We start from the raw sequence: 21379 nt of genomic DNA, 5'->3' as shown, positions 1-21379 counted from the left end.
CTTCCCAGCACGAACAGGAAGCAGAGCTAGTCGGGATCACAATGTGCGATTCCCACCACTAATTGTAGGGAGCCGTGGGCGTTATCGCGTACAATCTCAACCATGAGCAAGCGTCCTCATCAAGGGTCCCCACCACGCCCTGCATCCCAGTCCCCCGATCTGGTGGATCACACCCCTCAGGGCCTCTCGCCCGGGGATTCAGAGCAGCAGCATCATGCATCCGGGCCCAGCAAAAAGCCCCGAAACTTTATAGCCACAGTGGTTGGTGCTTCCCCGTTGCCAGTAATGTGCGCGATAGTAGTAGTAACCACTCCAGTTAGGCATGTGAGAATTGCAGGCTTAAAAAGACGCGATGTGATGAATCGCGACCGAAGTGCGGCTTGTGTAAGTCGCTGAACCTCGAGTGTGTCTACAATGAGCGCAAGACCTCCAAGTAAGGCCGAGTCACTTTCACCAGTCCCTTTCATCACTGTTGCTAATGCTTAGAGTAGACGAGATCATTCTCTCAGCTTGATAATGAGCACGTTGCATCGACTGGAAACCAAGTTGGAGAATGTTCCCACGACCCTTTCTAAGGAAATCCAATCCCTTCGGGGTCAGATGCCCCGTAGTTTGGATGGCACGGAGACGATAGGCTCGCTCGCGCATCATTCTCGCAGCACGAACAGCTTGGGTAGGTTGGAACGCTTGACCTCTCAGGCTCTGACGCCAGAGGCAATGAGACTGAACGAAGTGGAGCATGACGACCAACACCTGCATCCCAATCCGACGGAGGCAAACGGATTAGTCTCGATTTCATTCAGCCAGCATGGAGTGATCTCCTGGGCAGGTGCTCAGGAGATTCTTCCACAACGGTTACTTGAAGCACACGAGAAACTGGGCAAAAACTATGTGATTGACATTGAAATGAAGCGCCCTCAATTGCCCATGTACATCTGCCCTTTCCCAGCGCAGGCCGGGGACAACTGGCTGAACGCACTTCCGTTGGCCATGGTCAAAGGCCTTTCGGATGCATACTTCACCACATTTAACCTTTTTACCCCTATAATCGACAAGAACTATTATTATGCTTTCACCCTGGGCGCGGCTATTGAGAGCAACTTTGGCTACAACATCGAGAGTTGTGTGGTTCTCAATATCATGGCGCTAGGCTGCATCGCTGTCCACGCCTATCAAGAAGGGGATTTCCCATTACTAGGGACACGCAGTGGTCGTTTTGAGCCTCCTGACTGGATGGGGGTGGTCTACGAGAACCCCCCGGGATTGCGCTTCTTCAACACTGCTCGCCAGCGCATTGGATTTCTGATGTGTGACAACAATCTTCAAAGCTGCCAATTCTACCTCTTGTCATTGTAAGGCTTTCCGCTGGAATATCTTTGATGGAATGCTAACTTTGTAAAGCATCTACTACAGTCAAATTCTTCGCCCCATGGATTCGTGGGCCATGATCCATCGAGCGGCCACTTGCTGTCTGTCCATGCTCACCAAGTAAGCCATCCATGGGTATTATCGCATAAATGGTCCTCGCAAAACTGACACTAGCCAGTCATGATGTACACTTCGATGAATGGGAAGGCGATATGAAATCTCGAGTATATTGGAACTGCCTAATGAACGAAACCATTCTCGTCCAAGAATTACACGTCCCGCCCAGCGGTCTCTCCCGACTCGAAGAATACGTCCCAATTCCCAAGTTCATCACCTTCGAAAGCGTGGGCTTTCCAGCTTCTCGCTCACTCTCATTAGAAGAGATAGACGATTCGTTTTTCCAATATCATTTCCTCGCGCAGGTCGCCCATCGAATCATCCTAACCCGCATCCGACACTCGCTCTACTTTCATTGTGAGTTACCCTACCCTCATCCAGCTATCTTCATCCAACTAAAACTCCGTTCCTGCCAGCCGACTCTGGCACATTCCCCCACCCAGCAGTCAACGCCGAACTCCGTCACCAACTAGAACAATGGCGTATCAACCTCCCCGCCGCCCTCCAATTTCCCGACCACACCACCTCTGCCCTGACCACGAATCCAAGCACCCCGATCCCACCATCTCCAGCCTCCCAGCAACATCTTCCCTTCACCCCGTCCCACCGCCACGCCCTATCCCCCGCGATCGCCGTCTCCGAAGCCATGCTTCGTGGCCGGTATATGATCGCCAACTTCCACATCGGACGTCCATACCTCTACAAGGCGCTCCACACTCCCGGCGCCCTAACAGACAAAGATCTCGAGCAGATTCACAGTGGTTTGCTCAATGCAATGAATTGGCCTGTTGTGGGTGGCATCTTCCAACGCATGAAGAGCTGTATCCCGATTAAATTCGCTTTTTGTTCTCAGTAAGTTAACAAATCCTCCCATTTTCCCTCCCGTATGATAATGTTGTTACGTGCTTACCTGGTTATATGTAGATTCTTCGGCCAAATCCTCCTCTTCTACTGTATATCTCACTCCTCGGACAGACGGTTACAGGAGACTTTGCCGGCGGGATGGGAGCAATGGAATCAGGAGATGATGCAGTTTTTGGAGGACTGTGCGCAGAATAGTCCAGCCGTGGCGAAGGACTTGGAGTTGTTGCGGTTACTGTAATTGTAATCAATATGTGTATGTATGGTCTTGATGTATGTATGTATGTCTGTATGTGTCTATGAATGAATCCAACAAATAACATACGAGGGCAACATAGCTTGATATGACTCGAAGATTACAGGCATCGCTGCCCTACTTACTGCACTGGGAACTAGCTAAATTCCTGGAGGCGGTTCTGGGACTGTGGGCTGCTGTACAATCATAAAGTCATTTACTAGTACTAATAGTAGTAGTAGTAGTATTAAGAAATAGATTGATATCCCAGACGAACTGCAACTTGCATATATATATATATATACATATATATAATCGGTCCTCAATAAAGGTGTAAAAATCGCCATTACAAAGTAGAGAATAGTATCTCCAGCAATCTCAACATATCTACCCGCTCTTTGTAGTGGTATAAATTATCAATGAGATGTGCCTTCGGTCATGATCTCTTCCTTCCCCAGACTTCCCCATAGACTACATTAAGTGGGCGTCACGTGACAAACAAGCAAAACAGATCAAACAAGGCACGTGATCTTAAGAGCCACTCGCCGTCACCGGAATAGTAGAATGACGATGTGACGCAAATTGCCTCTTTAAATGTCTTATTCATCTGAACTCCACGAGCCTTCATTGGGTGGTAGTGGAACATGTAATATGCGTCGACTGGCAGGTATAAAGTTATGCAACTACTAATCTATTTAGCCACTTTAACCTGACATGGAAATTATTGTATAACTAGTTGACTAGGAGTAGAGTAATTTGTGAGTAAGTCCACTCGAGTTACCATAAACGTAATTCCTATTGCTAATCGGCATCATACAGCCGAGTCAGTGACTGTTGCCTCCAGGTGTAGAAAGTGTAGAAAATGACATGAAAATGGCCGGCAAACCCGGGATCGGAAGATTGACCGGGAGACCGACGGTCAGCCACGTGACTCCCACCAATCCCACCTGCCGAGCTGCTTAGCCGCAGAGCGTCCCAAGTTCATCCCAAGTCAGTCCGGGGGCTCGGATCGAGCAACGGCAGTCTATCTTAGCCAATCAGCGTCCTCCCAGTGCCTCCCAAGTCCCCGCAGCCCTGGTGGATCTCCCCCAGCATTGGTTACCCACGGCCCTTCTTTGGCCATCTTTGGCCCTCTTTGGCCATTTCTGGCCATTACTGGGCCCCCCCTGCATCGCTGACACCGCGGATTTTTCAGCCCTCTCTGTGCTTCCTGCTCGTCCCCACGCTCTATTATGCTGCTCTCCCCCAAACTCTCCACGATTCAGCCGACTATGAATGCCGTTGTGGTTCCCCGATGTCTGTCTCTCCGTGTACCTTCGGGCCACCACCCCAGCTCACCACATGGTATTTATATCGCCTTTTCCCCTTCCCTTTCATCATGAAGGATTTACTTTCCAGATCAGCTTCATTTCTCTCTATTTGTCTGCTTTCTTCTCCCACCTTTGGGTGATGTTTTAATCGGTCTCTTTCTTGTGAATATACCCCATCCCCACTCTGTATCTATTGACTTCCCCACACCACCACTACTACCCCGAAGCTTGACCCGCTCTCTCGCCTGCACACTGCCGCCATGGCCCCTTCACAACAAGAGAAGTATGACATTGTCATCGTGGGCGCTGGCCCGGTTGGCATTGTCTTGTCGCTTTGCATGTCCCGCTGGGGCTACAAGGTGAAGCACATTGACAACCGTCCGGTGCCCACCGCCACCGGCCGTGCCGATGGTATTCAGCCCCGTTCAACGGAAATCCTTCGCAACCTGGGCCTGAAGCGCCAAATCATGGCCTTCAAGCCCGCTAAGGTGTATGATGTTGCTTTCTGGGATCCTCTCCCGGGCGGACAAGGTATCCACCGTACTGGCAGTTGGCCCAGCTGCCCCCGCTTTATCGACACAAGATACCCCTTCACTACCCTGGTTCACCAGGGTAAGATCGAGCGCGTCTTCTTGGATGAGATCGAGAAGGCCGGTACCACTGTCGAGAGGCCGTGGACCATCGTCGGTTTCAAGAATGATGGCTTGGACGAGACCTACCCCGTCGAAGTCCAGCTCAAGAGTATTGACACCAACGTGATCGAGACTGTTCGCACCAAGTATCTGTTCAGCGGTGAAGGTGCTCGCAGTTTCATCAGACAGCAGCTTGGTATTCAGATCCAGTACAAGGATCCCATCTCCTATGTCTGGGGTGTCATGGATGGTGTCGTGAGGACCAACTTCCCTGACATTGAGGTAAGCAATTTCAAAGTCAATCACGATGCGAACAGCCGCTAATATTTGCCAACAGACCAAGTGCACTATCCACTCTGATGCCGGTTCTATCATGGTTATTCCCCGTGAGGACAACATGGTCCGTCTGTATGTCCAGATCGCTTCGTCGGACGACCCCGACTTCGACCCTAGAAAGACAGCAACCGCCGAGGATGTTCAGGCCACCGCTCGGAAGATTCTTCAGCCGTACTGGGTGGAATGGGATCGCGTCGAGTGGTACTCCGTCTACCCGATCGGTCAGGGTATCTCTGAGAAGTACACTCTCGATGAGCGTGTGTTCATGGGTGGTGATGCTTGCCACACTCACAGTGTAAGTGTGCCCGTCTTCAAATATTTTGCAAGTTAAATATGCATGCTAACAAACGCTGTAGCCCAAGGCTGGTCAGGGAATGAACACTGCTTTCCACGATGCTCTGAACATGGCCTGGAAGCTCCACGCCGTTGAGTCTGGTCTGGCCAAGCGCTCCATCCTCAGCACCTACGAGACTGAGCGCAAGGATATCGCCGAGACTCTGCTGAGCTTTGACAACAAATACGCCGCTTTGTTCTCCAAGCGTCGCCCTACCGCCGGCGAGGTCGGCGAGGCCAGCCACACTACTGCTGCGGCTGGCGGCGAGGAAGACGAATTCGTCAAGACCTTCAAGTCCTCTTGTGAATTCACCAGTGGCTACGGAGTTGCCTACAAGCCTAATGTGTTCACCTGGGACGCTAGCCACCCCGCTCAATCCCCCCTGTTCGACGTCCCCGGTGTCCGCCTGACTCCTGGTCGCGCGTTCACACCCACCACCGTCACCCGGTTGGCAGACTCCAACCACGTGCACCTGGAACAGGAGATTCCTGCCAACGGTGCATTCCGGATCTTCATCTTCGCCGGTAAGCAGGACAAGACCAGCAAGGCGATCACCGATCTCGCTGCCAACCTCGAGAAGGAACGCTCGTTCCTTTCCGTGTACCGCCGCTCCGACATTGCCGACGTGTCGTTCTTCGAAAACCACCTGCCTCACTCCAAGCTGTTCTCCATCTGCCTGGTCTACGCTGGCGAAAAGAACCAGATCGACGTGGACTCCATTCCCAAGATCCTCCGCGACTACCACCACCACCTCTACGCCGACAACATCCCCGACGTGCGCGTTCCCCAGGCCACATACGCCGCTCACGAGAAGCTGGGCTTCGACGTGGAGAAGGGTGGTGTTGTCGTTACTCGCCCGGACAGCCACGTCGCCTGTACCGTTCAGCTGTCCGAGGGCAGCGGCACCGTTGACGCCCTCAATGCCTTCTTCGGCTCGTTCACAACTAAGCCTCTAGGCCAGGACTCCCAGCACAGCCGTCTGTAAATGACCACCTCGCAAACCACATTTTTTGTCTTGTAAAAATTATTTCCCCTTGATATGAGGGTGAATTTGTACATAGTCCCTTTCACATTTTGGTTTCACATTTTGGTTTCTAGCTTCGTTCAGCCTGAACTGATTATGAACCGGCATGGTTGGAGTTGATTTTGTCTTCGATAAAGGAATTCAATCCAAATTTCTGATATAATGGCCTCCAGATATTGTAGTATTCGTAAACCGAGGAGCAAGCTACTTTCTACTGCAAGAGGTGACCCAACTTCTTAGTACTCGAATCACTAGTACCAATTTCGGTTTACCTACTTTATGCACAATCACTATTTACTTATTTAAGATTCGATAGCCGGCAAGCCGGATCAAACCTTCTTCATTCACACCGGTCACCTAAGCCGGTAATCCGGGTGGGGAGCTTGCTTTGCCGATCCGAGCCATTGCCATATTTGGTTGTTAAACTATTGGTTTTCTTAACCGATGGTCCTTCGATGCCAATTCGCTTCTAGCCCCGGTGTCGTGGCCCCAATTAGAGTCCGGTAAATAGACTGCATCATCGTGGAGGGAAAATAGCCATAAAAAATGGCAGACTACGATCCCGCGGAGAGTCAAGTTCTCAGAGTAGATGTATATAATCTTATTAATGGGTGGTGGGATTCTGTTTGATAATACAGCATGAGTAGTGTATACTATTCAGGGGTCGTTATATTCATGTTCAATGTAGTACTACTTGGATACTAGTAGTATAGAAATGTATTTTCTCGGATTGCAAAACAAATTAATCCCCAGTTATAAGTATATACTAGATATATTCCCAACTTCATCCATCCTAATCATACCCAGGTCTCATACACGAAGGGAATGAATGAATAATCTCCTAGCTCTCACTATCCGAAACAACCGTCCCATTCACCGCACGAACATTCCTCGAATACTCCACCCCCCCAGCATTACTTCCCCAGACATCAACCGTCTCACCATACGAGACGGAACTCTCATCATCCTCCGGTTCGAAATAATACGCTGTTCCATATTGTTCCGTATGCAGATCCAACGGCCCCGAGGTAAACGTATACGTCGAGACGCCGAGCCCATCACCTCCAGTTGAGTCGATATCCAGGCCTCTGCGGATATAGGCACTGATGGAAAGGCCATCTTGCAGTCCGTACGTCGTGTTACAGATTAGAGGGTACTGGAAGCTGACCTCATTTGTAAATTTATTCCCGGTAAGTTGAGTGATGGTGTTAGTGCCGGAGGTCTGTTGGTTGTTTTTCTGGCTTAGTCCTTGTTGGTTTAGGTATCCGTAGTTGGAGTAGGTGAGGTTCTGGCTCCATGAGTATTCGGAGGATTTTACGGTGAATGTTCTTTCGGCTGTGACGGAGTATGATAGTGTTTCGTTGGTCCCGTTTGGACTCTGGGTGAGATCCCGTGTGACGGTGAGGGTGGGCGCCGGGGCGTATATTTCGGGCGCTTGGCCGGTGGTTGTGCTGTGTGATTCAGAGGTGGAGGAGTCCAAGTAGAGGAAGATAGTGCCGGTGACTACCCAGTAGGAGTTGACTGTGTTGGCGAATGTTACTGTTCCGTCGTCGGCGACGCTCAGGCCTGTGACTCTGATCTCGAACGAATGGGACTTGTTGTCTTTGAGCAAGGGGAGGAAGGGCGTGATGTCGATCTCGGGTTGGCGTAGGTCGAAAGCGTCGATTCCTACGATAGGACGCCAGAATCCTGGCGCGACACCGCCGGTGAAGATGATGGGGAATGGCCAGTCCACGCCGGCAAGGACGCCGTCGATATAGAGCTGGACTTCGCGGAATGGGGAGTACCCGTATAGCTCGCCAATGGTATTGTCGAAGGTATACTCATCGGCAGAGAGGACATTGGACCACCAGAATTCTTCCTCGGACTGGCCACATGCAGAAATTGACACGACTGCACGGGATGCTGTTGCAGGGATCTGGTATTGCACTGTGGCGTTGTCAGATGGAAGCTCAAAGTCGCTTGATGCGTTCTGGGCGGATTTGCGAGCAGAGATTGGGAGGATGACGTCTGGGGTCCTGACGTTGCCCTCGTATGAGAAGTAGGCGGTTAGGGTGGTGTTAAAAGAGCCGGTGTAGACATCAGTAATGATGTTGCCAAGATCGAAGATCAATTTCTGTTTTTCTTTCCATAGTACGTTGAACTGAGACATGTCTTTGATATAGGTCCAGATGATGCCGTCGGTCGTTGGTTCAGCTGTTGATGTTCGGAACACCTCTGTGTCCCCTAAGTACATGAGCGCCAGACGATCATACTGTCTTCCTTTGGAGGTGACAGTGAAGTTAATGCGAACGGTGTCAAAGGTACAGTTTGGTGGTTCGTAGATCCCTGGCTCATATTATTTAGCTTTGAACAACTGATCGGATCAGGCACTGTTTCTATCCTACCGACGTATGGTTCCCCATAGCTATAGCCGAAGACATGGTCCATTAGGAGGATCTCCTCATTGCATCCAACGCTGCCATGGCCTGTGGAGACGGGCTGGTATACCTCAAAGACCTCTAGAAGAGCCTGCGCCGGAGAAAACAGCAGAAATACTAGGTAGAATGCGACACCGAAAGAGACCAGCATGATCGCGGCTTTCCTGCAGGATAAGATCTGCTCTGATCGGTGCGTTTCTAGAAGGATGTCTCTCTGTGGTGGTGCGACTATGTGGAAACTTCACGTGGGCGACACGAGTATGTACTGCAAGCCCCTGAGAAAGCCCCAGTGCGCAAGAGATATGCACCAAGTGCTAGTAGGGCTCAGCCAAATATGGTACTGATGCCTGTGAATGAGTGCAGTACAGCGCCATTGTTGACGCCCCAGGGGGTCGGGAAGGGTATTTGTATGAGGCCATGGTGCATGATCCATTAGTAACTAGCTGTGTTTTGACGTGCTCTGCATGCGGAGATTTCTTTAGCGTGCTTCTTGTTGACAGTGTACAACTAAGCCCGATTGTGATGGATCAAACTGTGGCAGTTCCAAGCATAGTGCTATAGCGTGATATATCGCCAGTCACACTTCAAGAAGACGTGCTAGTTTGAACAAGCATGATCGTTGGCTATCTGGCGGGCGAGCTAGGACGCAATTACCCCTTGTTCCTGTTGTGAGCCGATGATAAGCTGCAGAAAGATATGGAGCGAGGAGTTGACTAGTAGTACTACCGAAGAGTGGAGCGAGAAGAACCTGGCATAGACAGGAACGAAGAGCATGCCAGGCCAATCATTGCCTGATTGTAAATGAGGGTGTTTCCCCCCTCTTTTTGACGCCGGCGGTCCCCGGCGGGCCTCTGAGTCTTACATGGCTTGTATGACACTGCATCGCTCTATTCTCCAACCCCTTCATTTCCCTTATCACTGAAATCGCATGTTCGTAATACCCCCACCTTTCTTCTGCAGCAGTCGTTTAGGCGAGCAGCCGATCTAATGCAGAATGAGCCAATTAGTGGTAGTAACATAATACAGGTCGCGGAATTGCATCATATCACTTCACAGCTCGCCTCGTTCCATGCCGGCCACAGGCAGGATAGGAGTCCCATCCCACAATATATCTACTACACCTCGGAAGATAACAAATAAAGCAATAGTATATATATAGAATGATTACGGAAGCCACCACATCGCTAATTAAACAAAAGAGAAGAGAAATCTAGCCACCAGTTCCTAATCCCGCCACATTTTTCGGCGGTAAGGAGTCAGAGTGGGGAGTTGATATGAAGGCAACAGACAAGGCATCTTAATCCGGCCGACTGGACCGAAAGCCCATAGAATGATAGGTTCACATGAAGAGACGCCAGGCACCAAGAATCAGAGCAGCGGTACCAGTGCATACACCCCTAGAGAAAATCTGTCAGCATTGTATTGTGTGGAATGTCGGATACCACTTACATGAGCCATTGTAGCGTGGAGAACTTGACAGCCTCTACACGCTCTCTCAACCCAGCCACCTCCTGCTCAATTCTCGTTTCCGTCTCCTTTATACGCATTTCTTGGCCATTGGCTTCTTCCCGGATACGACCCTTCTCCAGATTCAGATCAAGTCGCACTGATGCCTGCGTGCGACCGATCTCGTCGCGTAGACGAGAGTTGAGTTTGGCGAGATCAGCGGCGATCTTTTCGTGCGACGAGCGAGTCAATTGCGCTTCGGTAGAATCTGCGTTGAGGAGCTCGGAGCGGAGTTTGGCAAAGTCGACTTTTTGTGTATAGGCCGATCGTTCCGTGTCTGTAGAAATGGACTTAGAATGGAAATGCTCTTGGTTATAGCATGCATAAACCACAGGAGTGACTAACCTTCCCGAAGCACCATTGTCCGAGTCAAGTTCTGAATGGACTCCTGAATGACGTCGTTCAGGACCCGCATCATGGCAACAGCCTGCTCTTCGCTAAAACCCTCATCTTTCAATCGCTGGACGAACTTCAATGTATCAAAGTGATGGTCGCGCTGGCGCGGAGCGGACGCATGAAAAGCTCTCCGAGCAGGGTTGAATGCAGCGACATAGACACCATTATGTCGGATGGGGTTCCCAAGGGGTGCGGCTGGTTGGCTGGCCGGCTTGGTTGTGGAAGGGAACCGTCTTGCGATCGATGTGCCTAGATCTCGGGCTGCTGCGGGGAATGTTGAAGAGGCAGTGGACGGGGAAGTCGAGGTATGCAGTTGTCGTCCAGCAGAAATCCGACTCCGTACGATGTACTGCTTTTGTTGGCGCTTCGCCGGGAGGGCGGTAGTCTGGGGCGAGGTAAAAGTAGTGCGAGTCGAGGAGCCGTTCCAAGTCAGACGGGGAATCAGGGAACGGGGCACCTCTGCCACCGATTTCTGAGGCGCCATGAGTCCCAGCTACGAGAAGCGTGAGCCGGACAGTGGGGAATAGGGTGGGAGAAGAGATCTAGCCTGAAGCTGTGAGAACAGTCTAGCTTATCGAGTAGTTGTAGTTGAGTTGGATGTTCTTAGATGATCTAATCGTCGGGTTGCATCTCGGCGTGAGAGCTGACTAACTCCGCCCGGTCTGCCATTCTGCCAGTCACCTCACCGCCCAGGTCAGAATCTGGAGGGTCACACGTGACTCATTATCGGAGTATAGCAGCATCAGGTGACTCGGCAGTTTGTGGCTACCGAAATGCATGCCTGAACTTCCAGGCTGCAGGGTTATTACATTTCCCAGGCATTTCATACAGAGAGCCCTTCATCCTTCTATACAACTTCCTCTCGCCAGTCAAGTGTGTTTGGAGGATCTCCCATCTGTCTATCTACCATGAAATCTTGGGATTCAAACTACCCTGTAAACCCCAGTGGCTTCCCCAGTGGGCTCCCCGCCACCAGTACCTGGGAGATGAAGACTGGAACTTAAAGATATAGCCGATGACTTCAACCATCGGCCGCCATCGGCTGTGTGGTCGGCAGTCAGTCGGATTCTCATTATAATGATTATTATCGCCGCTCACCCCGCCATCTGCCCCTCATCATTGATTTTGTTGCAGTTACTCTCTCTACTTCTCTTGGTGTCAGCTGTCCCTGCTTAACATCATATTCAAAATGACGACTCCCGGCCTTCTCTGGGTGACGATGAACCCTCGTCCCTCCCTCCCTGCGGCCCAATTCCACGACTGGTATAATACCGAACACGGTCCTCTGCGCCTGCGTCTGCCCTTCTGCACCAATGGCTTCCGCTATCGCGCAACCGACGGCGAGGAGCCCGAGTGGGTGGCACTCTACGACATCACTGATATGGTTGAGTTGACGCGCGAGACCTACCTCGCCCTCCGCGGCGACACCATCAAGACCCCCCGGGAAAAGGCGACCATGGCCCAGATTGACGTCGATCGCCGGCTCTACGATACCGTTGTCGAGCAAAAGGCGGCTGATTACAAACCGCTCGAACTCACCCCCGACACCGAGGCTGCCGGCTCTGCCCTCGTCGCCGTCTCCCTCTCCCTCTCCTCCGCCGACGCCGCTAAGGAGGACGAGTTCACCCGCTGGTACCGCGAAGAGCACATCCCCATGCTGTCCCGCGTGCCCGGCTGGCGCTCCTCCCGCCTCTTCGTCACCTCCACCATCGACCCCAAAGCCCCGCGCGAATACCTCGCCGTGCACGACTACGCTGCCCAGAATGGTCTGGGCGGTCCCGAATTCAAGGCCGCCACCGACACTCCCTGGCGCACCCGCATCATGACCGACGTCGTGGCTAAAACCCGCCGTCGCACCTACCAGTGGGCCTACACCTTCGGACCCGCTCCCCGCGAGCTGTCCTCCCTGACCTCCCCGGATGTCATCGGTCCCTGGTCGTCCATTGACGGCAAAACCCGCACCTTGCCCTCTCCCACCCGCCCGGCCGTCGAGTCCTTCGTCACCACCCCCGACGGCGTCGAGCTCCCTTACCGCCTGGAGGGTAGCACCGACCCCCACAGCCCGGTCATCGTGCTCAGCAACTCCATCCTGGTGGACTACACCATCTGGGACGACTTTGTCGACCAGTTCCTCTCCGACCCTCGCAACCAAAACTTCCGCATTGTCCGGTACTGCACCCGTGGCCGGCAGCAAGAATGCGGCGAGAAGCCCGTCAACATCGATCTACTGGCCTCGGATATCATCGCACTGCTGGATGCTCTGCGCGTTCCCAAGGCCACCCTTATCGGAGTCAGCCTGGGTGGTGTGACCGTGCTGAACACCTCCCTGCTGTACCCGGAGCGCGTGGAGCGCTTCATCTCCTGCGACACCAACAGCTCCAGCCCCGAGACGAACCGTAAGGCCTGGAACGAGCGTGTCGAGCTGGCAGCCAGCGAGGGTGCCGTGTCGTCCACCACGCAGCAGGCGATTGTCGGCGAGAAGCTGGCCGAAATCACCGTGCGGCGCTGGTTCACAGCTGAGTCGTACGAGACACAGCCCCATCTGCCCGCTAAGGCGAAGGAATTGGTGCGGACGAACAGTCTGCCCGGCTTCAGACAGAGCGTGCAGGCCCTGTGTGCGTATGATGTGCGGGACCGGATGGCACAGGCACAGGTGCCTGGCCTGTTCGTGGCCGGTGAGAGTGATGGTGTGCTGCCCAAGACGATGCAGCAGATGGTGGCAGACCTGAAGAGCAAGTCCGAGTTGAAGTTGGTGCCGAAGGCAGGTCATCTGCCGATGTTGGAGAATGCGACGGCATTTACGGAAGTGGTGAACGAGTACCTGCACTAGAAGCAGCTGATGTACAGACTACAGAGCTGTTATGTATATAGATGATCAGCGAATGATAAAGTTGATACATGTTATTTGAGTCAATGGTATTCCAATAGTAGTTTTGTAGGAAACTTGCCGATATCCGAGGTGCGGGGTCAGCTTATCTTCCCCTCTTCTCATCCATATCCCTTATATTGTGATACGTCCCTGGTATCTCATCCCTCAATCTCTACTTTCTACATATCCATCAGATAGTAAACGAATCAAGCTACAATGGCCCAATACGAGCTTCCATTCCAAGTATGTCTCACTCCAACCCTCGTCTCCCCTTCCTCTAACTCACGCATCTAGCTCTCCGACCCCTCCATCCTCCACTTCGATGCCTTCGTCAACAACACCTGGATCAAATCCCAAAGCAACCAGCACTTTGAAGTCATCGGTATGCCATCCCCTTTTCCTTCCCCTCAACGCCCATCCTAATGAAAATCCCCAACAGACCCGGGCACCTCCCACCCCTGGGCCCAAATCCCCACCTGCACAACCCTCGACGTCCCCCACGCCGTAACCTCCGCACACTCCGCATTCCTCACCTTCCGCCACACCACCGCGCGCTACCGCTCCGAGCTCCTCACAGCCTGGGACACCCTCATCCGTACGCACAAAACCGACCTTGCCAAAATCATCACCTACGAGACAGGCAAGCCGCTTTCCGAAGCGCTCGGCGAGATCGACTACGCAACCTCCTTCACGCGCTGGTTCTCAGGCGAAGCCGAGCGCGTCTCCGGCACGATCAGCTCCTCCGCCGTTCCGGGCCGTCGCATCATGACGATCAAGCAGCCCATCGGCGTAGCGGCCGCGCTAGTACCGTGGAACTTCCCGGTGGCGATGGTGTTGAGGAAGGTCGCGGCGGCGATCGCGGCGGGGTGTACGATGATTGTGAAGCCGTCTCCGGAGAGTCCTGTGTCTGCGTTGGCGATTGCGGGGTTAGCTATGCAGGCGGGGTTCCCGGCGGGGGTGGTGAATGTGTTGACGACGGATATGGAGAATACGCCTTCGTTGAGTGAGGCGTTGTGTCGACATGAGTTGGTGAAGAAGGTGACGTTTACGGGGTCGACGAGGGTGGGGAAGTTGATTGCGGGGATTTGTGCGGATGGGTTGAAGAAGGTGACGTTGGAGTTGGGGGGGAATTGTCCGTTTATTGTGTTTGAGGATGCGGATTTGGAGGCCGCTGTCGCGGCGTTGATGAATTTGAAGTGGAGGCATGCTGGCCAGGCGTGTATTACGGCGAATAGGGTGTATGTGCAGCGGGGGGTCTATGAGAGGTTTGCGGGGTTGTTGAGGGAGAGGACGGAGAAGTTGGTTGTCGGGCATGGGATGGAGGAGGGGGTGGGGATGGGGCCGTTGACGACGGAGAGAGGGGTGGGGAAGGCGGAGATGCAGATTGAGGATGCGAGGAGGTTGGGGGCTGAGGTTATTTTGGGTGGTGGGAGGGTCGAGGGGAAGAAGGGGCATTTCTTCCAGCCGACGATTCTGACGGGCATGACGAAGGAGATGTTGGTTAGTCGGGAGGAGACGTTTGCGCCGGTGGCGGCGTTGTATGCGTTTGATACGGAGGATGAGGCCGTGCAGTGGGCGAATGATACTAGTATGGGGCTGGCGAGTTATGCGTTTACGAAAGATGCGGATCGCTTGTGGAGGTTGTTTGAGAAGCTGGAGGCCGGTATGGTGGGCTTGAATACGGGGAGTATGTCGGCTGCGGAGGCGCCGTTTGGGGGCATGAAGGAGAGTGGGTATGGAAAGGAGAGTGGGAAGGATGTGGCTGTGGATGAGTATTTGGTTACCAAGACGGGGACGTTGACGGTGCAGGGGCATTATTAGGGTTGGCCTTTAGCTTGATTTTTGCGAGACTGAGGCTAAATTGACCGCTAGCTAGTGTGAACATGTTGGCATCAAATTCTTCATATGTACATGGATGTTTAATCCACCCGGTCCAGCTTCTGCACGACCATCGCGCTAGCTGCTCCACCGCCATTGCAGATGGCCGCCACACCGTACTCGCCTGGCTGTAGCTGGTGCAGCAGCGTCACCAGGATGCGCGAGCCCGAGCTGCCCAGCGCATGACCCAGCGAGATGGCTCCACCCAGCGGGTTGACTCGCGCGTTTTGCAGTCCCAGAATCTGTTTGGTTAGCCATATTCAATGAATGTCAAAGGTATGAGTGTAGTACTCACCTTCTCGTTGGCCTTAATCACCGCCGCAAACGCCTCGTTGAACTCCCAAACCGCCACCTGCTCCTTGCTGATGCCCGCGCGCTCCAGCGCAATCGGCACCGCCTTGGCCGGGGCCACAGGGAAATCGACAGGGTCGATAGCGGCATCAGAAGTAGAAACAATCCTTGCCAGAGCACGATTTCCCGTGCCAAACTCCCTCGCCAGCTCACGACTAGCCACCACCACGGCGGACGCGCCATCATTCATCGTGGACGCGTTACCCGCTGTGACGGTGCCAGTGCCGTCACGCAAGAACGCAGGCTTCAATCCGCGCAGCTTATCTGCCTTGAGGTTCTCAAAGCCCTCGTCCCTCTCCACTACCGTATTCCCCTTCTTGCCCTTCACCGTCACTGGGGCAATCTCCTCGCTAAACAATCCCTCCGCCCACGCCTTCTGTGCCCGCTCGTACGACTGAATGGCATAATCATCCTGCTCTTCCCGTGACACTTCATACTTCTTTGCCGTCTGCTCCGCGCAGATTCCCATATGAATTTGGTTGTACACATCCCACAGCCCGTCCTTGATCAGGCCATCTTCAAGCTTAATCTCTCCAAAAGGAGGGAGCTGACTAGACCGTGCCATGTAGTACGGCACACGCGACATATTCTCCATACCACCGGCAACCTGTGCCTCCGCTAGTCCGAGCTGGATGTTCTGGGCCGCCAGAGCGACGGCCTTCAGGCCTGATGCGCATACTTTGTTCACGGTCAGGGCTTCAACGGTGGGGGCGAGGCCGGCGAAGATGGAGGCTTGACGCGCGGGTGCTTGACCCACAGAGCCTTGAAGAACATTGCCCATGTATACGTCTGTGATCTTCTCGACAGGGAGGTTGGATTTGCTAACTGCGGATTTGATGGCCACGGCGCCGAGTTGAGGAGCCGGGACAGAGACAAAGGAGCCGTTGAACTGTATTCCGATTAGTATGGCTGTAAACGTTGGGTGCAGAGAATCGTGCCTTGGCGGTTGGAGTGCGCGCCGCACTGAGAATGTAGGCATCTTGGATCTCCTTCAGAGCCGGTCGAGCGGCGCTGAAGTGTCGACGCCATTGGCGTGCGGGGATGGTTCGCGGGGTTAGACGGGAGGCAAGCATTGTGGGTATCAGTAATAGGAGATAATGTGAAAAATAACTAGGCTTGAAGAAGGTAGCGATGACAATGAGATAGTGGGATGAAGCAAGAAGCAGGTAGATTTGAAGTAGTACAGGAGAGTGATGAGAGATGGGATGAGATGCACATGCATGCTTGCTGCTTCTCCTCTTCTCCGCCCGCCGGCCCGCCGCTAACCGCTGCCGAGGTCCCCTTGAGGTCACGTGGTGATAGTCATGTGGGGAACTGTCCCCAGCCTACATCTTACCTGCTCCTTGCTTCATCTCTCAGTTTAAACGACATATATCATTTTCTATCCCTATAGCGGTTCTCAAACAATAAACAATGTTCTTCTTTTTTTAATCAAGACAATAAACATCATCAACATAAGGAATAGCCCGAAATGTCCACTACTAACAACATCTTACAAACTTCCACCATGACCCTAATTCTTACAGCCACCTCCAGACACGCCCCGAACCACCCTCATTCCTAACCACCCGTTCATCGCCCGACTCGAACCCCCCATACCGCTCAGTCTGGCGCATTCTGGGTCTCCATCGCCCTCTCGGCGGTGAAAGTGATACGATCCTCGGCCTCGCGCCTGTTCCCAGCTCCTCCCTCCCCATCCCACGTCTGGGCCGACGTTCCACCCGCCAACCGCTCCCCTCTAAACCCACCCTAGCAGCCCGTCCAGACCATGAAATGCTTCTCCCGGGTTCGACTTCGTGAATGTCAACGGCTTCTCGGCTCATTGGTGGAGTGATTCCTCCTGGTCGATACCTGCGCGGAGTCACAATCAGCACCTCAACGCCCGGGGGATATGAACGACTCGCAGCAGGAGACGCATACACATATCGGGTTCTTTGGGAGCTTGAATCACCTCGTCCTTCTCTTACTCTTGGTGTAGGCCCCGGAGTTGGGGACCTACGACGACTTGCGCTGGCAAATTGTCTATAGAAGCGCGGAGGGCCGGTAGGAGACGAGGGAGCATTGCTCTCTCCGGATATAGAGAGATGATCCACTATGTCAGAAAACTGCACATGGCGGGGTCCACTCCCTGGGGATGTGGTGTTTGACGTTGTAAGTGGCTTGGGGCCGCTGTCTGGAGCTGGGGGGTTGTGCACCTCCACCGGAACGGTTGGGGTGGAACGTGTTTTGCGGATTGGCACACGCTCGATAGATGGGGAACGCTCCCTGGGACGTCGCTCTTTCTTTTTGGGAGGGGTGACAGGTGCTGCTGGAGCATTAGTACTTGGTGCACCTTCTGGAGATGGTTGCGGCTGTGGCTCCTGAGGTTTTGCTGGTCCTGGGAATACTGATGGACTTGGTCGTGGCTCCTTGCGACGCCAGTTGGAGGGGCCTGGAGATGGGGATCTACTGTGCCATGGATTCCTGAATCGATAGCCAGATGAGCCTGGAGAAGGCATTGGGCTTGGTCGTGGCTTTGGCTCCTGATGAATAATGACTGGACGACGGAAGGTACCTGGATCCCGGGGTGAGAGAGAAGGCGAAGCAGGTGACCTTCCGGGCCGTGGTCGCAGTGGTTCCTCCTTATATAGAGGCTCTGGTGGTGGGGTGACCACCCTGACTTTTGAATTTAGAGGCCGTCTCCTTGGAACGCTCCGGGGTTCACGTTTGATGGGCGGTACATCCCGTGCCATAGTGACCGGCCGAGGCGACCGTCCCCGACCTCGCGGCCGATATTCGTCGTTCTTCCACACGTCATCGCTGTCAGATGCTCGTCGAAGGAACGGAAAGAAAACTCGAAAAGGGTCACTTCGTCGCGCGGGCATTCGTCGCGGATAGTTTGGGGACTGTCTCCGCCGCGCCGGCTCCCGTGGATCGACGATCAGATCGCGCAGTGACTGCATGGCCGGTCGATAAGTACTTCTGGGTTTCCTGTACTGAAACTGACTGGCCGGGCGCTCAGGGATGCGCTCGCCAGGGCTGACCACCTGGGTGCGATAACAGTACCCTAACGATCTCCCCAAGAGGCACCGCTGAAGGACCCGCCTTCGTCGGACGTCAGGGTACGAAGCGGTATACTCTTCGACAATACACATGCGGCCTATCTTGCGCTGCGATGCTGGATCAGGCACGGAATCTGCGGTAGTAGGTGGTATGAAGCGTAGACGTAGACGTATGGCAACAGCCGCTTTCGCGCGGTAGGGTCCGTAGAGCTCACTACTATAGATGGACAGGGCACATTGTGGCAGCGCGCAAAAGCAGACGAAGGTACTGTTTTCATTTGAGAAATTTGTAGTAAACAGCGCGTTGCGACGATGTCATGGATCCAAGACATGTGGGTGAAGTCATGGGTTCACCGCGCCTGATAAGTGAAGGAGGGGGGGAGGATGGGAAAGGGAAGGGGAAGGTGAATACGAGTGAACTGCGCGTGTGTCCACAGGTGAAGAGGGCAGACGGAAAGGAGGAAATCACAGAACGAAGGAAGGGAAGGGCAGAATTAAAATAGCAAACGATCCCATTAAGAAGATGATCGTTCCTGATGATGAAGATTCAGGTCGGGTGGGAGTTGCGACTCGGTGGAATTCTTATAAAGTTAAATGATATTGCAAATCGCAGCAACAATGACCGCACGTCAGGATCAGCCGGGGCATAGCTGCTTTTCGCTAGTCTTATTGAACCAACTGTTGTGGCTCAGCTGCGAGGGGGAGGGTTGCGGTTTGCTTGAGCAAGGTGTCACGGCTGGAGCTTTCTCCAGCCTTACCAACAGCCCAGGATGTTGTGTGCGTACTTAGTTGAATGCAGAGGCAGAGGCAGAGGCAGTGTGGCGATGGAGTGTGGCTGCTCGGGTCGGTCACAGGGCAAGCAAAGAAATCAGTCAGCCGGGCACCAGGGACGAGGTCAAGAGGATTCCCCTGGGGACAGATGACATCAGTTTGTCTACTACATGACCACCAACTCTACAGATTCACTAATGAGTAGAGAAAAAGAAATTAAATGTAGAACGAGTGGACCACAGCAGAGCAGAGCCTCTATGGATCTTCAACGCAGGGAGGCTGTGGGATGCGGCAAGCAACGTGGGACGCAGTTGACACGCATGTCTGCCTAATGGGTCTGCATTATTCACTGGTCTGGATGCGATCGTGCAGAGCCTAGACAACAACCTGGGAGTAACTCGAATGGCCAATGGTCCTCGACGAAACTAGCGGTCGGAGACAGGCAGAGATCCCTGGTCCGTTCTGCCTAGCGCCAGCCTGTTTTCCTTCCTAACTGGTGACGGGTTATCCATGTCCCGTTAGGGCTTGGGTTGCAAATCTTTGGATTTTTGGAGATCGTATAGTGGCGCAAACATGACGGACCGACCCGACGCATATCATTCCATGAATCCATTCTCACTTAGCTCCGCTACAGCCTCATTGCGCGATAAACAATGGCATTCATTCACATGCACCAACATATATTCGAAAGGATAGTCCTATTTCATTGGACTAATCGAGCCTCTACTACCGCCTCACTTCATCCCATTCAATACACCCACAAATTGCCTCAACAGAAAATTAAGCCGCACCTCCTCATCGACCTCATAATCCACCTTCAACTTATCACTCCACACCTTCTCAGCCTCATCATAGCTCCACCTCTCTAGATCCGGGACTCTCATTCTCCCCCTCTCCACTCCCAACTTCCCAAATTATAGAAAACCCACTCCTACCCATCTCTTTCCCAGCCTTGAGGATCGAATTGTCGCCTGCCCGGCCTCGGGATTTCACGGCGACGACGCACAATCACTCACCACGAACGGAGTAAATGTAGTCCTTGAACGGGACAGAGGATCTAGATGTATAGGACGGTTCATAGCAATACGCTTGTGGCTATGAAGGTACACTTTAATATTGTACCGGGTAAGCGGTGTTGAAGGCCCGGAAAAGTGCTTTCCCGCTTGATGTGTTTTGCCGGTAGGGTTCCCCGCAATCCAGTTCAACTCAATTCCACTCTTGTTCTTATGCATTATTGATCCCGCTATATATGATGCTAGCTATGCAGGCTTGTCTGTTGAGAGCATGGACCAACTTACTCTAGTGGGGACCTGGATTAAATATATACCTTCGAGGCATAGCTGCGTATCTTGCTTTCCACCAGTTAACCCATGTACCTTGCAACTTACTGCAAACAGCCGATTTGGCACTTGAATTGAGCAATATTATTTATCATTATTGCAGCCCGACTCTGTATTATACCACCCACGTGCATCGTCACGCTTCTTAACGAAGAACACAATCTTATCCTACACTCTCTTCCTTTGTTCTCCTGTCATTCTGCATTTTTGTATCTAACCTTCGAAAAGAATCAACTGCTACAACATAACGCCGAGGTCTCTTGCTTTCATCTTGTATTTTGTGTCCCATTCATCCCCTTTATCAGTATCAAATGCCCTGGATCGATGTGGCGGCTACACCACTTGCCCTGGGAGTCTGCAACCTCATTCCTTTAACCTACATGCGTGCAGTGACCTCGTGAATCATGAGACCAGAAAATGTACCTTGCAGAGTTCCGCACCTGTCATAGATGGCTGTCCAGACGGAGGACTGAGACCCTACTACCTGGATTACAGACTCGCTGTCATTGAACAGGTGGGTTCAGGTTATGGCTGCATCTTGGCAGGGTGTCTGCTCCTGCAGGGGAGCTGTGAGACCTCGACCTCTCATG

The 21379-nt window shown here is 53.0% G+C and overlaps 8 protein-coding genes across 8 annotated transcripts; 4 read left to right on the top strand and 4 right to left on the bottom strand.

The window, feature by feature from the left end:
- Nucleotides 1-43: 43 nt before the first annotated feature.
- On the top strand, nt 44-2642 carry BO79DRAFT_173419 (putative C6 finger domain protein). Its single transcript, XM_025679685.1, has 7 exons — nt 44-261; nt 321-433; nt 492-1352; nt 1402-1488; nt 1547-1842; nt 1902-2337; nt 2410-2642. Exons 1-7 carry the CDS (start codon nt 103-105, stop codon nt 2585-2587), a joined length of 2130 nt encoding a protein of 709 aa, XP_025539457.1. The 5' UTR covers nt 44-102; the 3' UTR covers nt 2588-2642.
- Nucleotides 2643-3866: 1224 nt separating this feature from the next.
- BO79DRAFT_195159 (putative FAD monooxygenase) lies at nt 3867-6363 on the top strand. Its single transcript, XM_025681115.1, has 3 exons — nt 3867-4805; nt 4861-5154; nt 5216-6363. The coding sequence occupies exons 1-3, from the start codon at nt 4152-4154 to the stop codon at nt 6176-6178; spliced, it is 1911 nt and encodes a 636-aa protein (XP_025539456.1). The 5' UTR covers nt 3867-4151; the 3' UTR covers nt 6179-6363.
- A 695-nt stretch (nt 6364-7058) lies between these two features.
- BO79DRAFT_245504 (uncharacterized protein) lies at nt 7059-8788 on the bottom strand (the record flags this gene model as incomplete). Its single annotated transcript, XM_025685472.1, has 2 exons — nt 7059-8545; nt 8605-8788. 2 exons carry the CDS (start codon nt 8786-8788, stop codon nt 7059-7061), a joined length of 1671 nt encoding a protein of 556 aa, XP_025539455.1.
- A 1016-nt stretch (nt 8789-9804) lies between these two features.
- Nucleotides 9805-11124, bottom strand: BO79DRAFT_209157 (CCDC90 family protein). The gene is made up of 3 exons (XM_025682551.1): nt 10489-11124; nt 10087-10420; nt 9805-10034 (listed from the first exon to the last, which is right to left on the bottom strand). The coding sequence occupies exons 1-3, from the start codon at nt 11021-11023 to the stop codon at nt 9977-9979; spliced, it is 927 nt and encodes a 308-aa protein (XP_025539454.1). The 5' UTR covers nt 11024-11124; the 3' UTR covers nt 9805-9976.
- Nucleotides 11125-11627: 503 nt separating this feature from the next.
- BO79DRAFT_209156 (putative alpha/beta hydrolase) lies at nt 11628-13420 on the top strand. Its single transcript, XM_025682550.1, has one exon. It carries the CDS (start codon nt 11729-11731, stop codon nt 13367-13369), a length of 1641 nt encoding a protein of 546 aa, XP_025539453.1. The 5' UTR covers nt 11628-11728; the 3' UTR covers nt 13370-13420.
- Nucleotides 13421-13565: 145 nt separating this feature from the next.
- Nucleotides 13566-15296, top strand: BO79DRAFT_173406 (NAD-dependent succinate-semialdehyde dehydrogenase). Its single transcript, XM_025679684.1, has 3 exons — nt 13566-13651; nt 13703-13790; nt 13848-15296. Exons 1-3 carry the CDS (start codon nt 13625-13627, stop codon nt 15227-15229), a joined length of 1497 nt encoding a protein of 498 aa, XP_025539452.1. The 5' UTR covers nt 13566-13624; the 3' UTR covers nt 15230-15296.
- On the bottom strand, nt 15227-16826 carry BO79DRAFT_209155 (thiolase family protein). The gene is made up of 3 exons (XM_025682549.1): nt 16576-16826; nt 15582-16526; nt 15227-15528 (listed from the first exon to the last, which is right to left on the bottom strand). The coding sequence occupies exons 1-3, from the start codon at nt 16708-16710 to the stop codon at nt 15328-15330; spliced, it is 1281 nt and encodes a 426-aa protein (XP_025539451.1). The 5' UTR covers nt 16711-16826; the 3' UTR covers nt 15227-15327.
- Nucleotides 16827-17037: 211 nt separating this feature from the next.
- Nucleotides 17038-19227, bottom strand: BO79DRAFT_209153 (uncharacterized protein). Its single transcript, XM_025682548.1, has one exon. The coding sequence runs from the start codon at nt 18769-18771 to the stop codon at nt 17158-17160; it is 1614 nt and encodes a 537-aa protein (XP_025539450.1). The 5' UTR covers nt 18772-19227; the 3' UTR covers nt 17038-17157.
- Nucleotides 19228-21379: the final 2152 nt, after the last annotated feature.

This window comes from Aspergillus costaricaensis (assembly GCF_003184835.1).
Source record: "Aspergillus costaricaensis CBS 115574 unplaced genomic scaffold BO79scaffold_16, whole genome shotgun sequence".
In the NCBI taxonomy this organism is placed as follows: domain Eukaryota; kingdom Fungi; phylum Ascomycota; class Eurotiomycetes; order Eurotiales; family Aspergillaceae; genus Aspergillus; species Aspergillus costaricensis.
The sequence above is the reverse complement of the archived record's forward strand: the minus strand, read 5'-3'. Positions and strand labels throughout refer to the sequence as shown.

Excerpts from the sequence above, each read along its gene's own strand:
- BO79DRAFT_173419 (XM_025679685.1), top strand. The coding sequence starts at position 103 with ATGAGCAAGCGTCCTCATCAAGGGTCCCCACCACGCCCTGCATCCCAG. Across the intron at positions 1,489-1,546 it reads TGTCTGTCCATGCTCACCAA|TCATGATGTACACTTCGATG; the intron begins GTAAGCCATCCA and ends GACACTAGCCAG. Across the intron at positions 2,338-2,409 it reads AAATTCGCTTTTTGTTCTCA|ATTCTTCGGCCAAATCCTCC; the intron begins GTAAGTTAACAA and ends GGTTATATGTAG.
- BO79DRAFT_195159 (XM_025681115.1), top strand. The coding sequence starts at position 4,152 with ATGGCCCCTTCACAACAAGAGAAGTATGACATTGTCATCGTGGGCGCT. Across the intron at positions 4,806-4,860 it reads CCAACTTCCCTGACATTGAG|ACCAAGTGCACTATCCACTC; the intron begins GTAAGCAATTTC and ends ATTTGCCAACAG. Across the intron at positions 5,155-5,215 it reads ATGCTTGCCACACTCACAGT|CCCAAGGCTGGTCAGGGAAT; the intron begins GTAAGTGTGCCC and ends CAAACGCTGTAG.
- BO79DRAFT_209157 (XM_025682551.1), bottom strand. The coding sequence starts at position 11,023 with ATGGCGCCTCAGAAATCGGTGGCAGAGGTGCCCCGTTCCCTGATTCCC. Across the intron at positions 10,421-10,488 it reads GACAATGGTGCTTCGGGAAG|ACACGGAACGATCGGCCTAT; the intron begins GTTAGTCACTCC and ends CCATTTCTACAG. Across the intron at positions 10,035-10,086 it reads TCCACGCTACAATGGCTCAT|GGGTGTATGCACTGGTACCG; the intron begins GTAAGTGGTATC and ends GATTTTCTCTAG.
- BO79DRAFT_209156 (XM_025682550.1), top strand. The coding sequence starts at position 11,729 with ATGACGACTCCCGGCCTTCTCTGGGTGACGATGAACCCTCGTCCCTCC.
- BO79DRAFT_173406 (XM_025679684.1), top strand. The coding sequence starts at position 13,625 with ATGGCCCAATACGAGCTTCCATTCCAA. Across the intron at positions 13,652-13,702 it reads AATACGAGCTTCCATTCCAA|CTCTCCGACCCCTCCATCCT; the intron begins GTATGTCTCACT and ends TCACGCATCTAG. Across the intron at positions 13,791-13,847 it reads CCAGCACTTTGAAGTCATCG|ACCCGGGCACCTCCCACCCC; the intron begins GTATGCCATCCC and ends AATCCCCAACAG.
- BO79DRAFT_209155 (XM_025682549.1), bottom strand. The coding sequence starts at position 16,710 with ATGCTTGCCTCCCGTCTAACCCCGCGAACCATCCCCGCACGCCAATGG. Across the intron at positions 16,527-16,575 it reads CGCGCACTCCAACCGCCAAG|TTCAACGGCTCCTTTGTCTC; the intron begins GCACGATTCTCT and ends ATCGGAATACAG. Across the intron at positions 15,529-15,581 it reads TGATTAAGGCCAACGAGAAG|ATTCTGGGACTGCAAAACGC; the intron begins GTGAGTACTACA and ends CTAACCAAACAG.
- BO79DRAFT_209153 (XM_025682548.1), bottom strand. The coding sequence starts at position 18,771 with ATGTGTATTGTCGAAGAGTATACCGCTTCGTACCCTGACGTCCGACGA.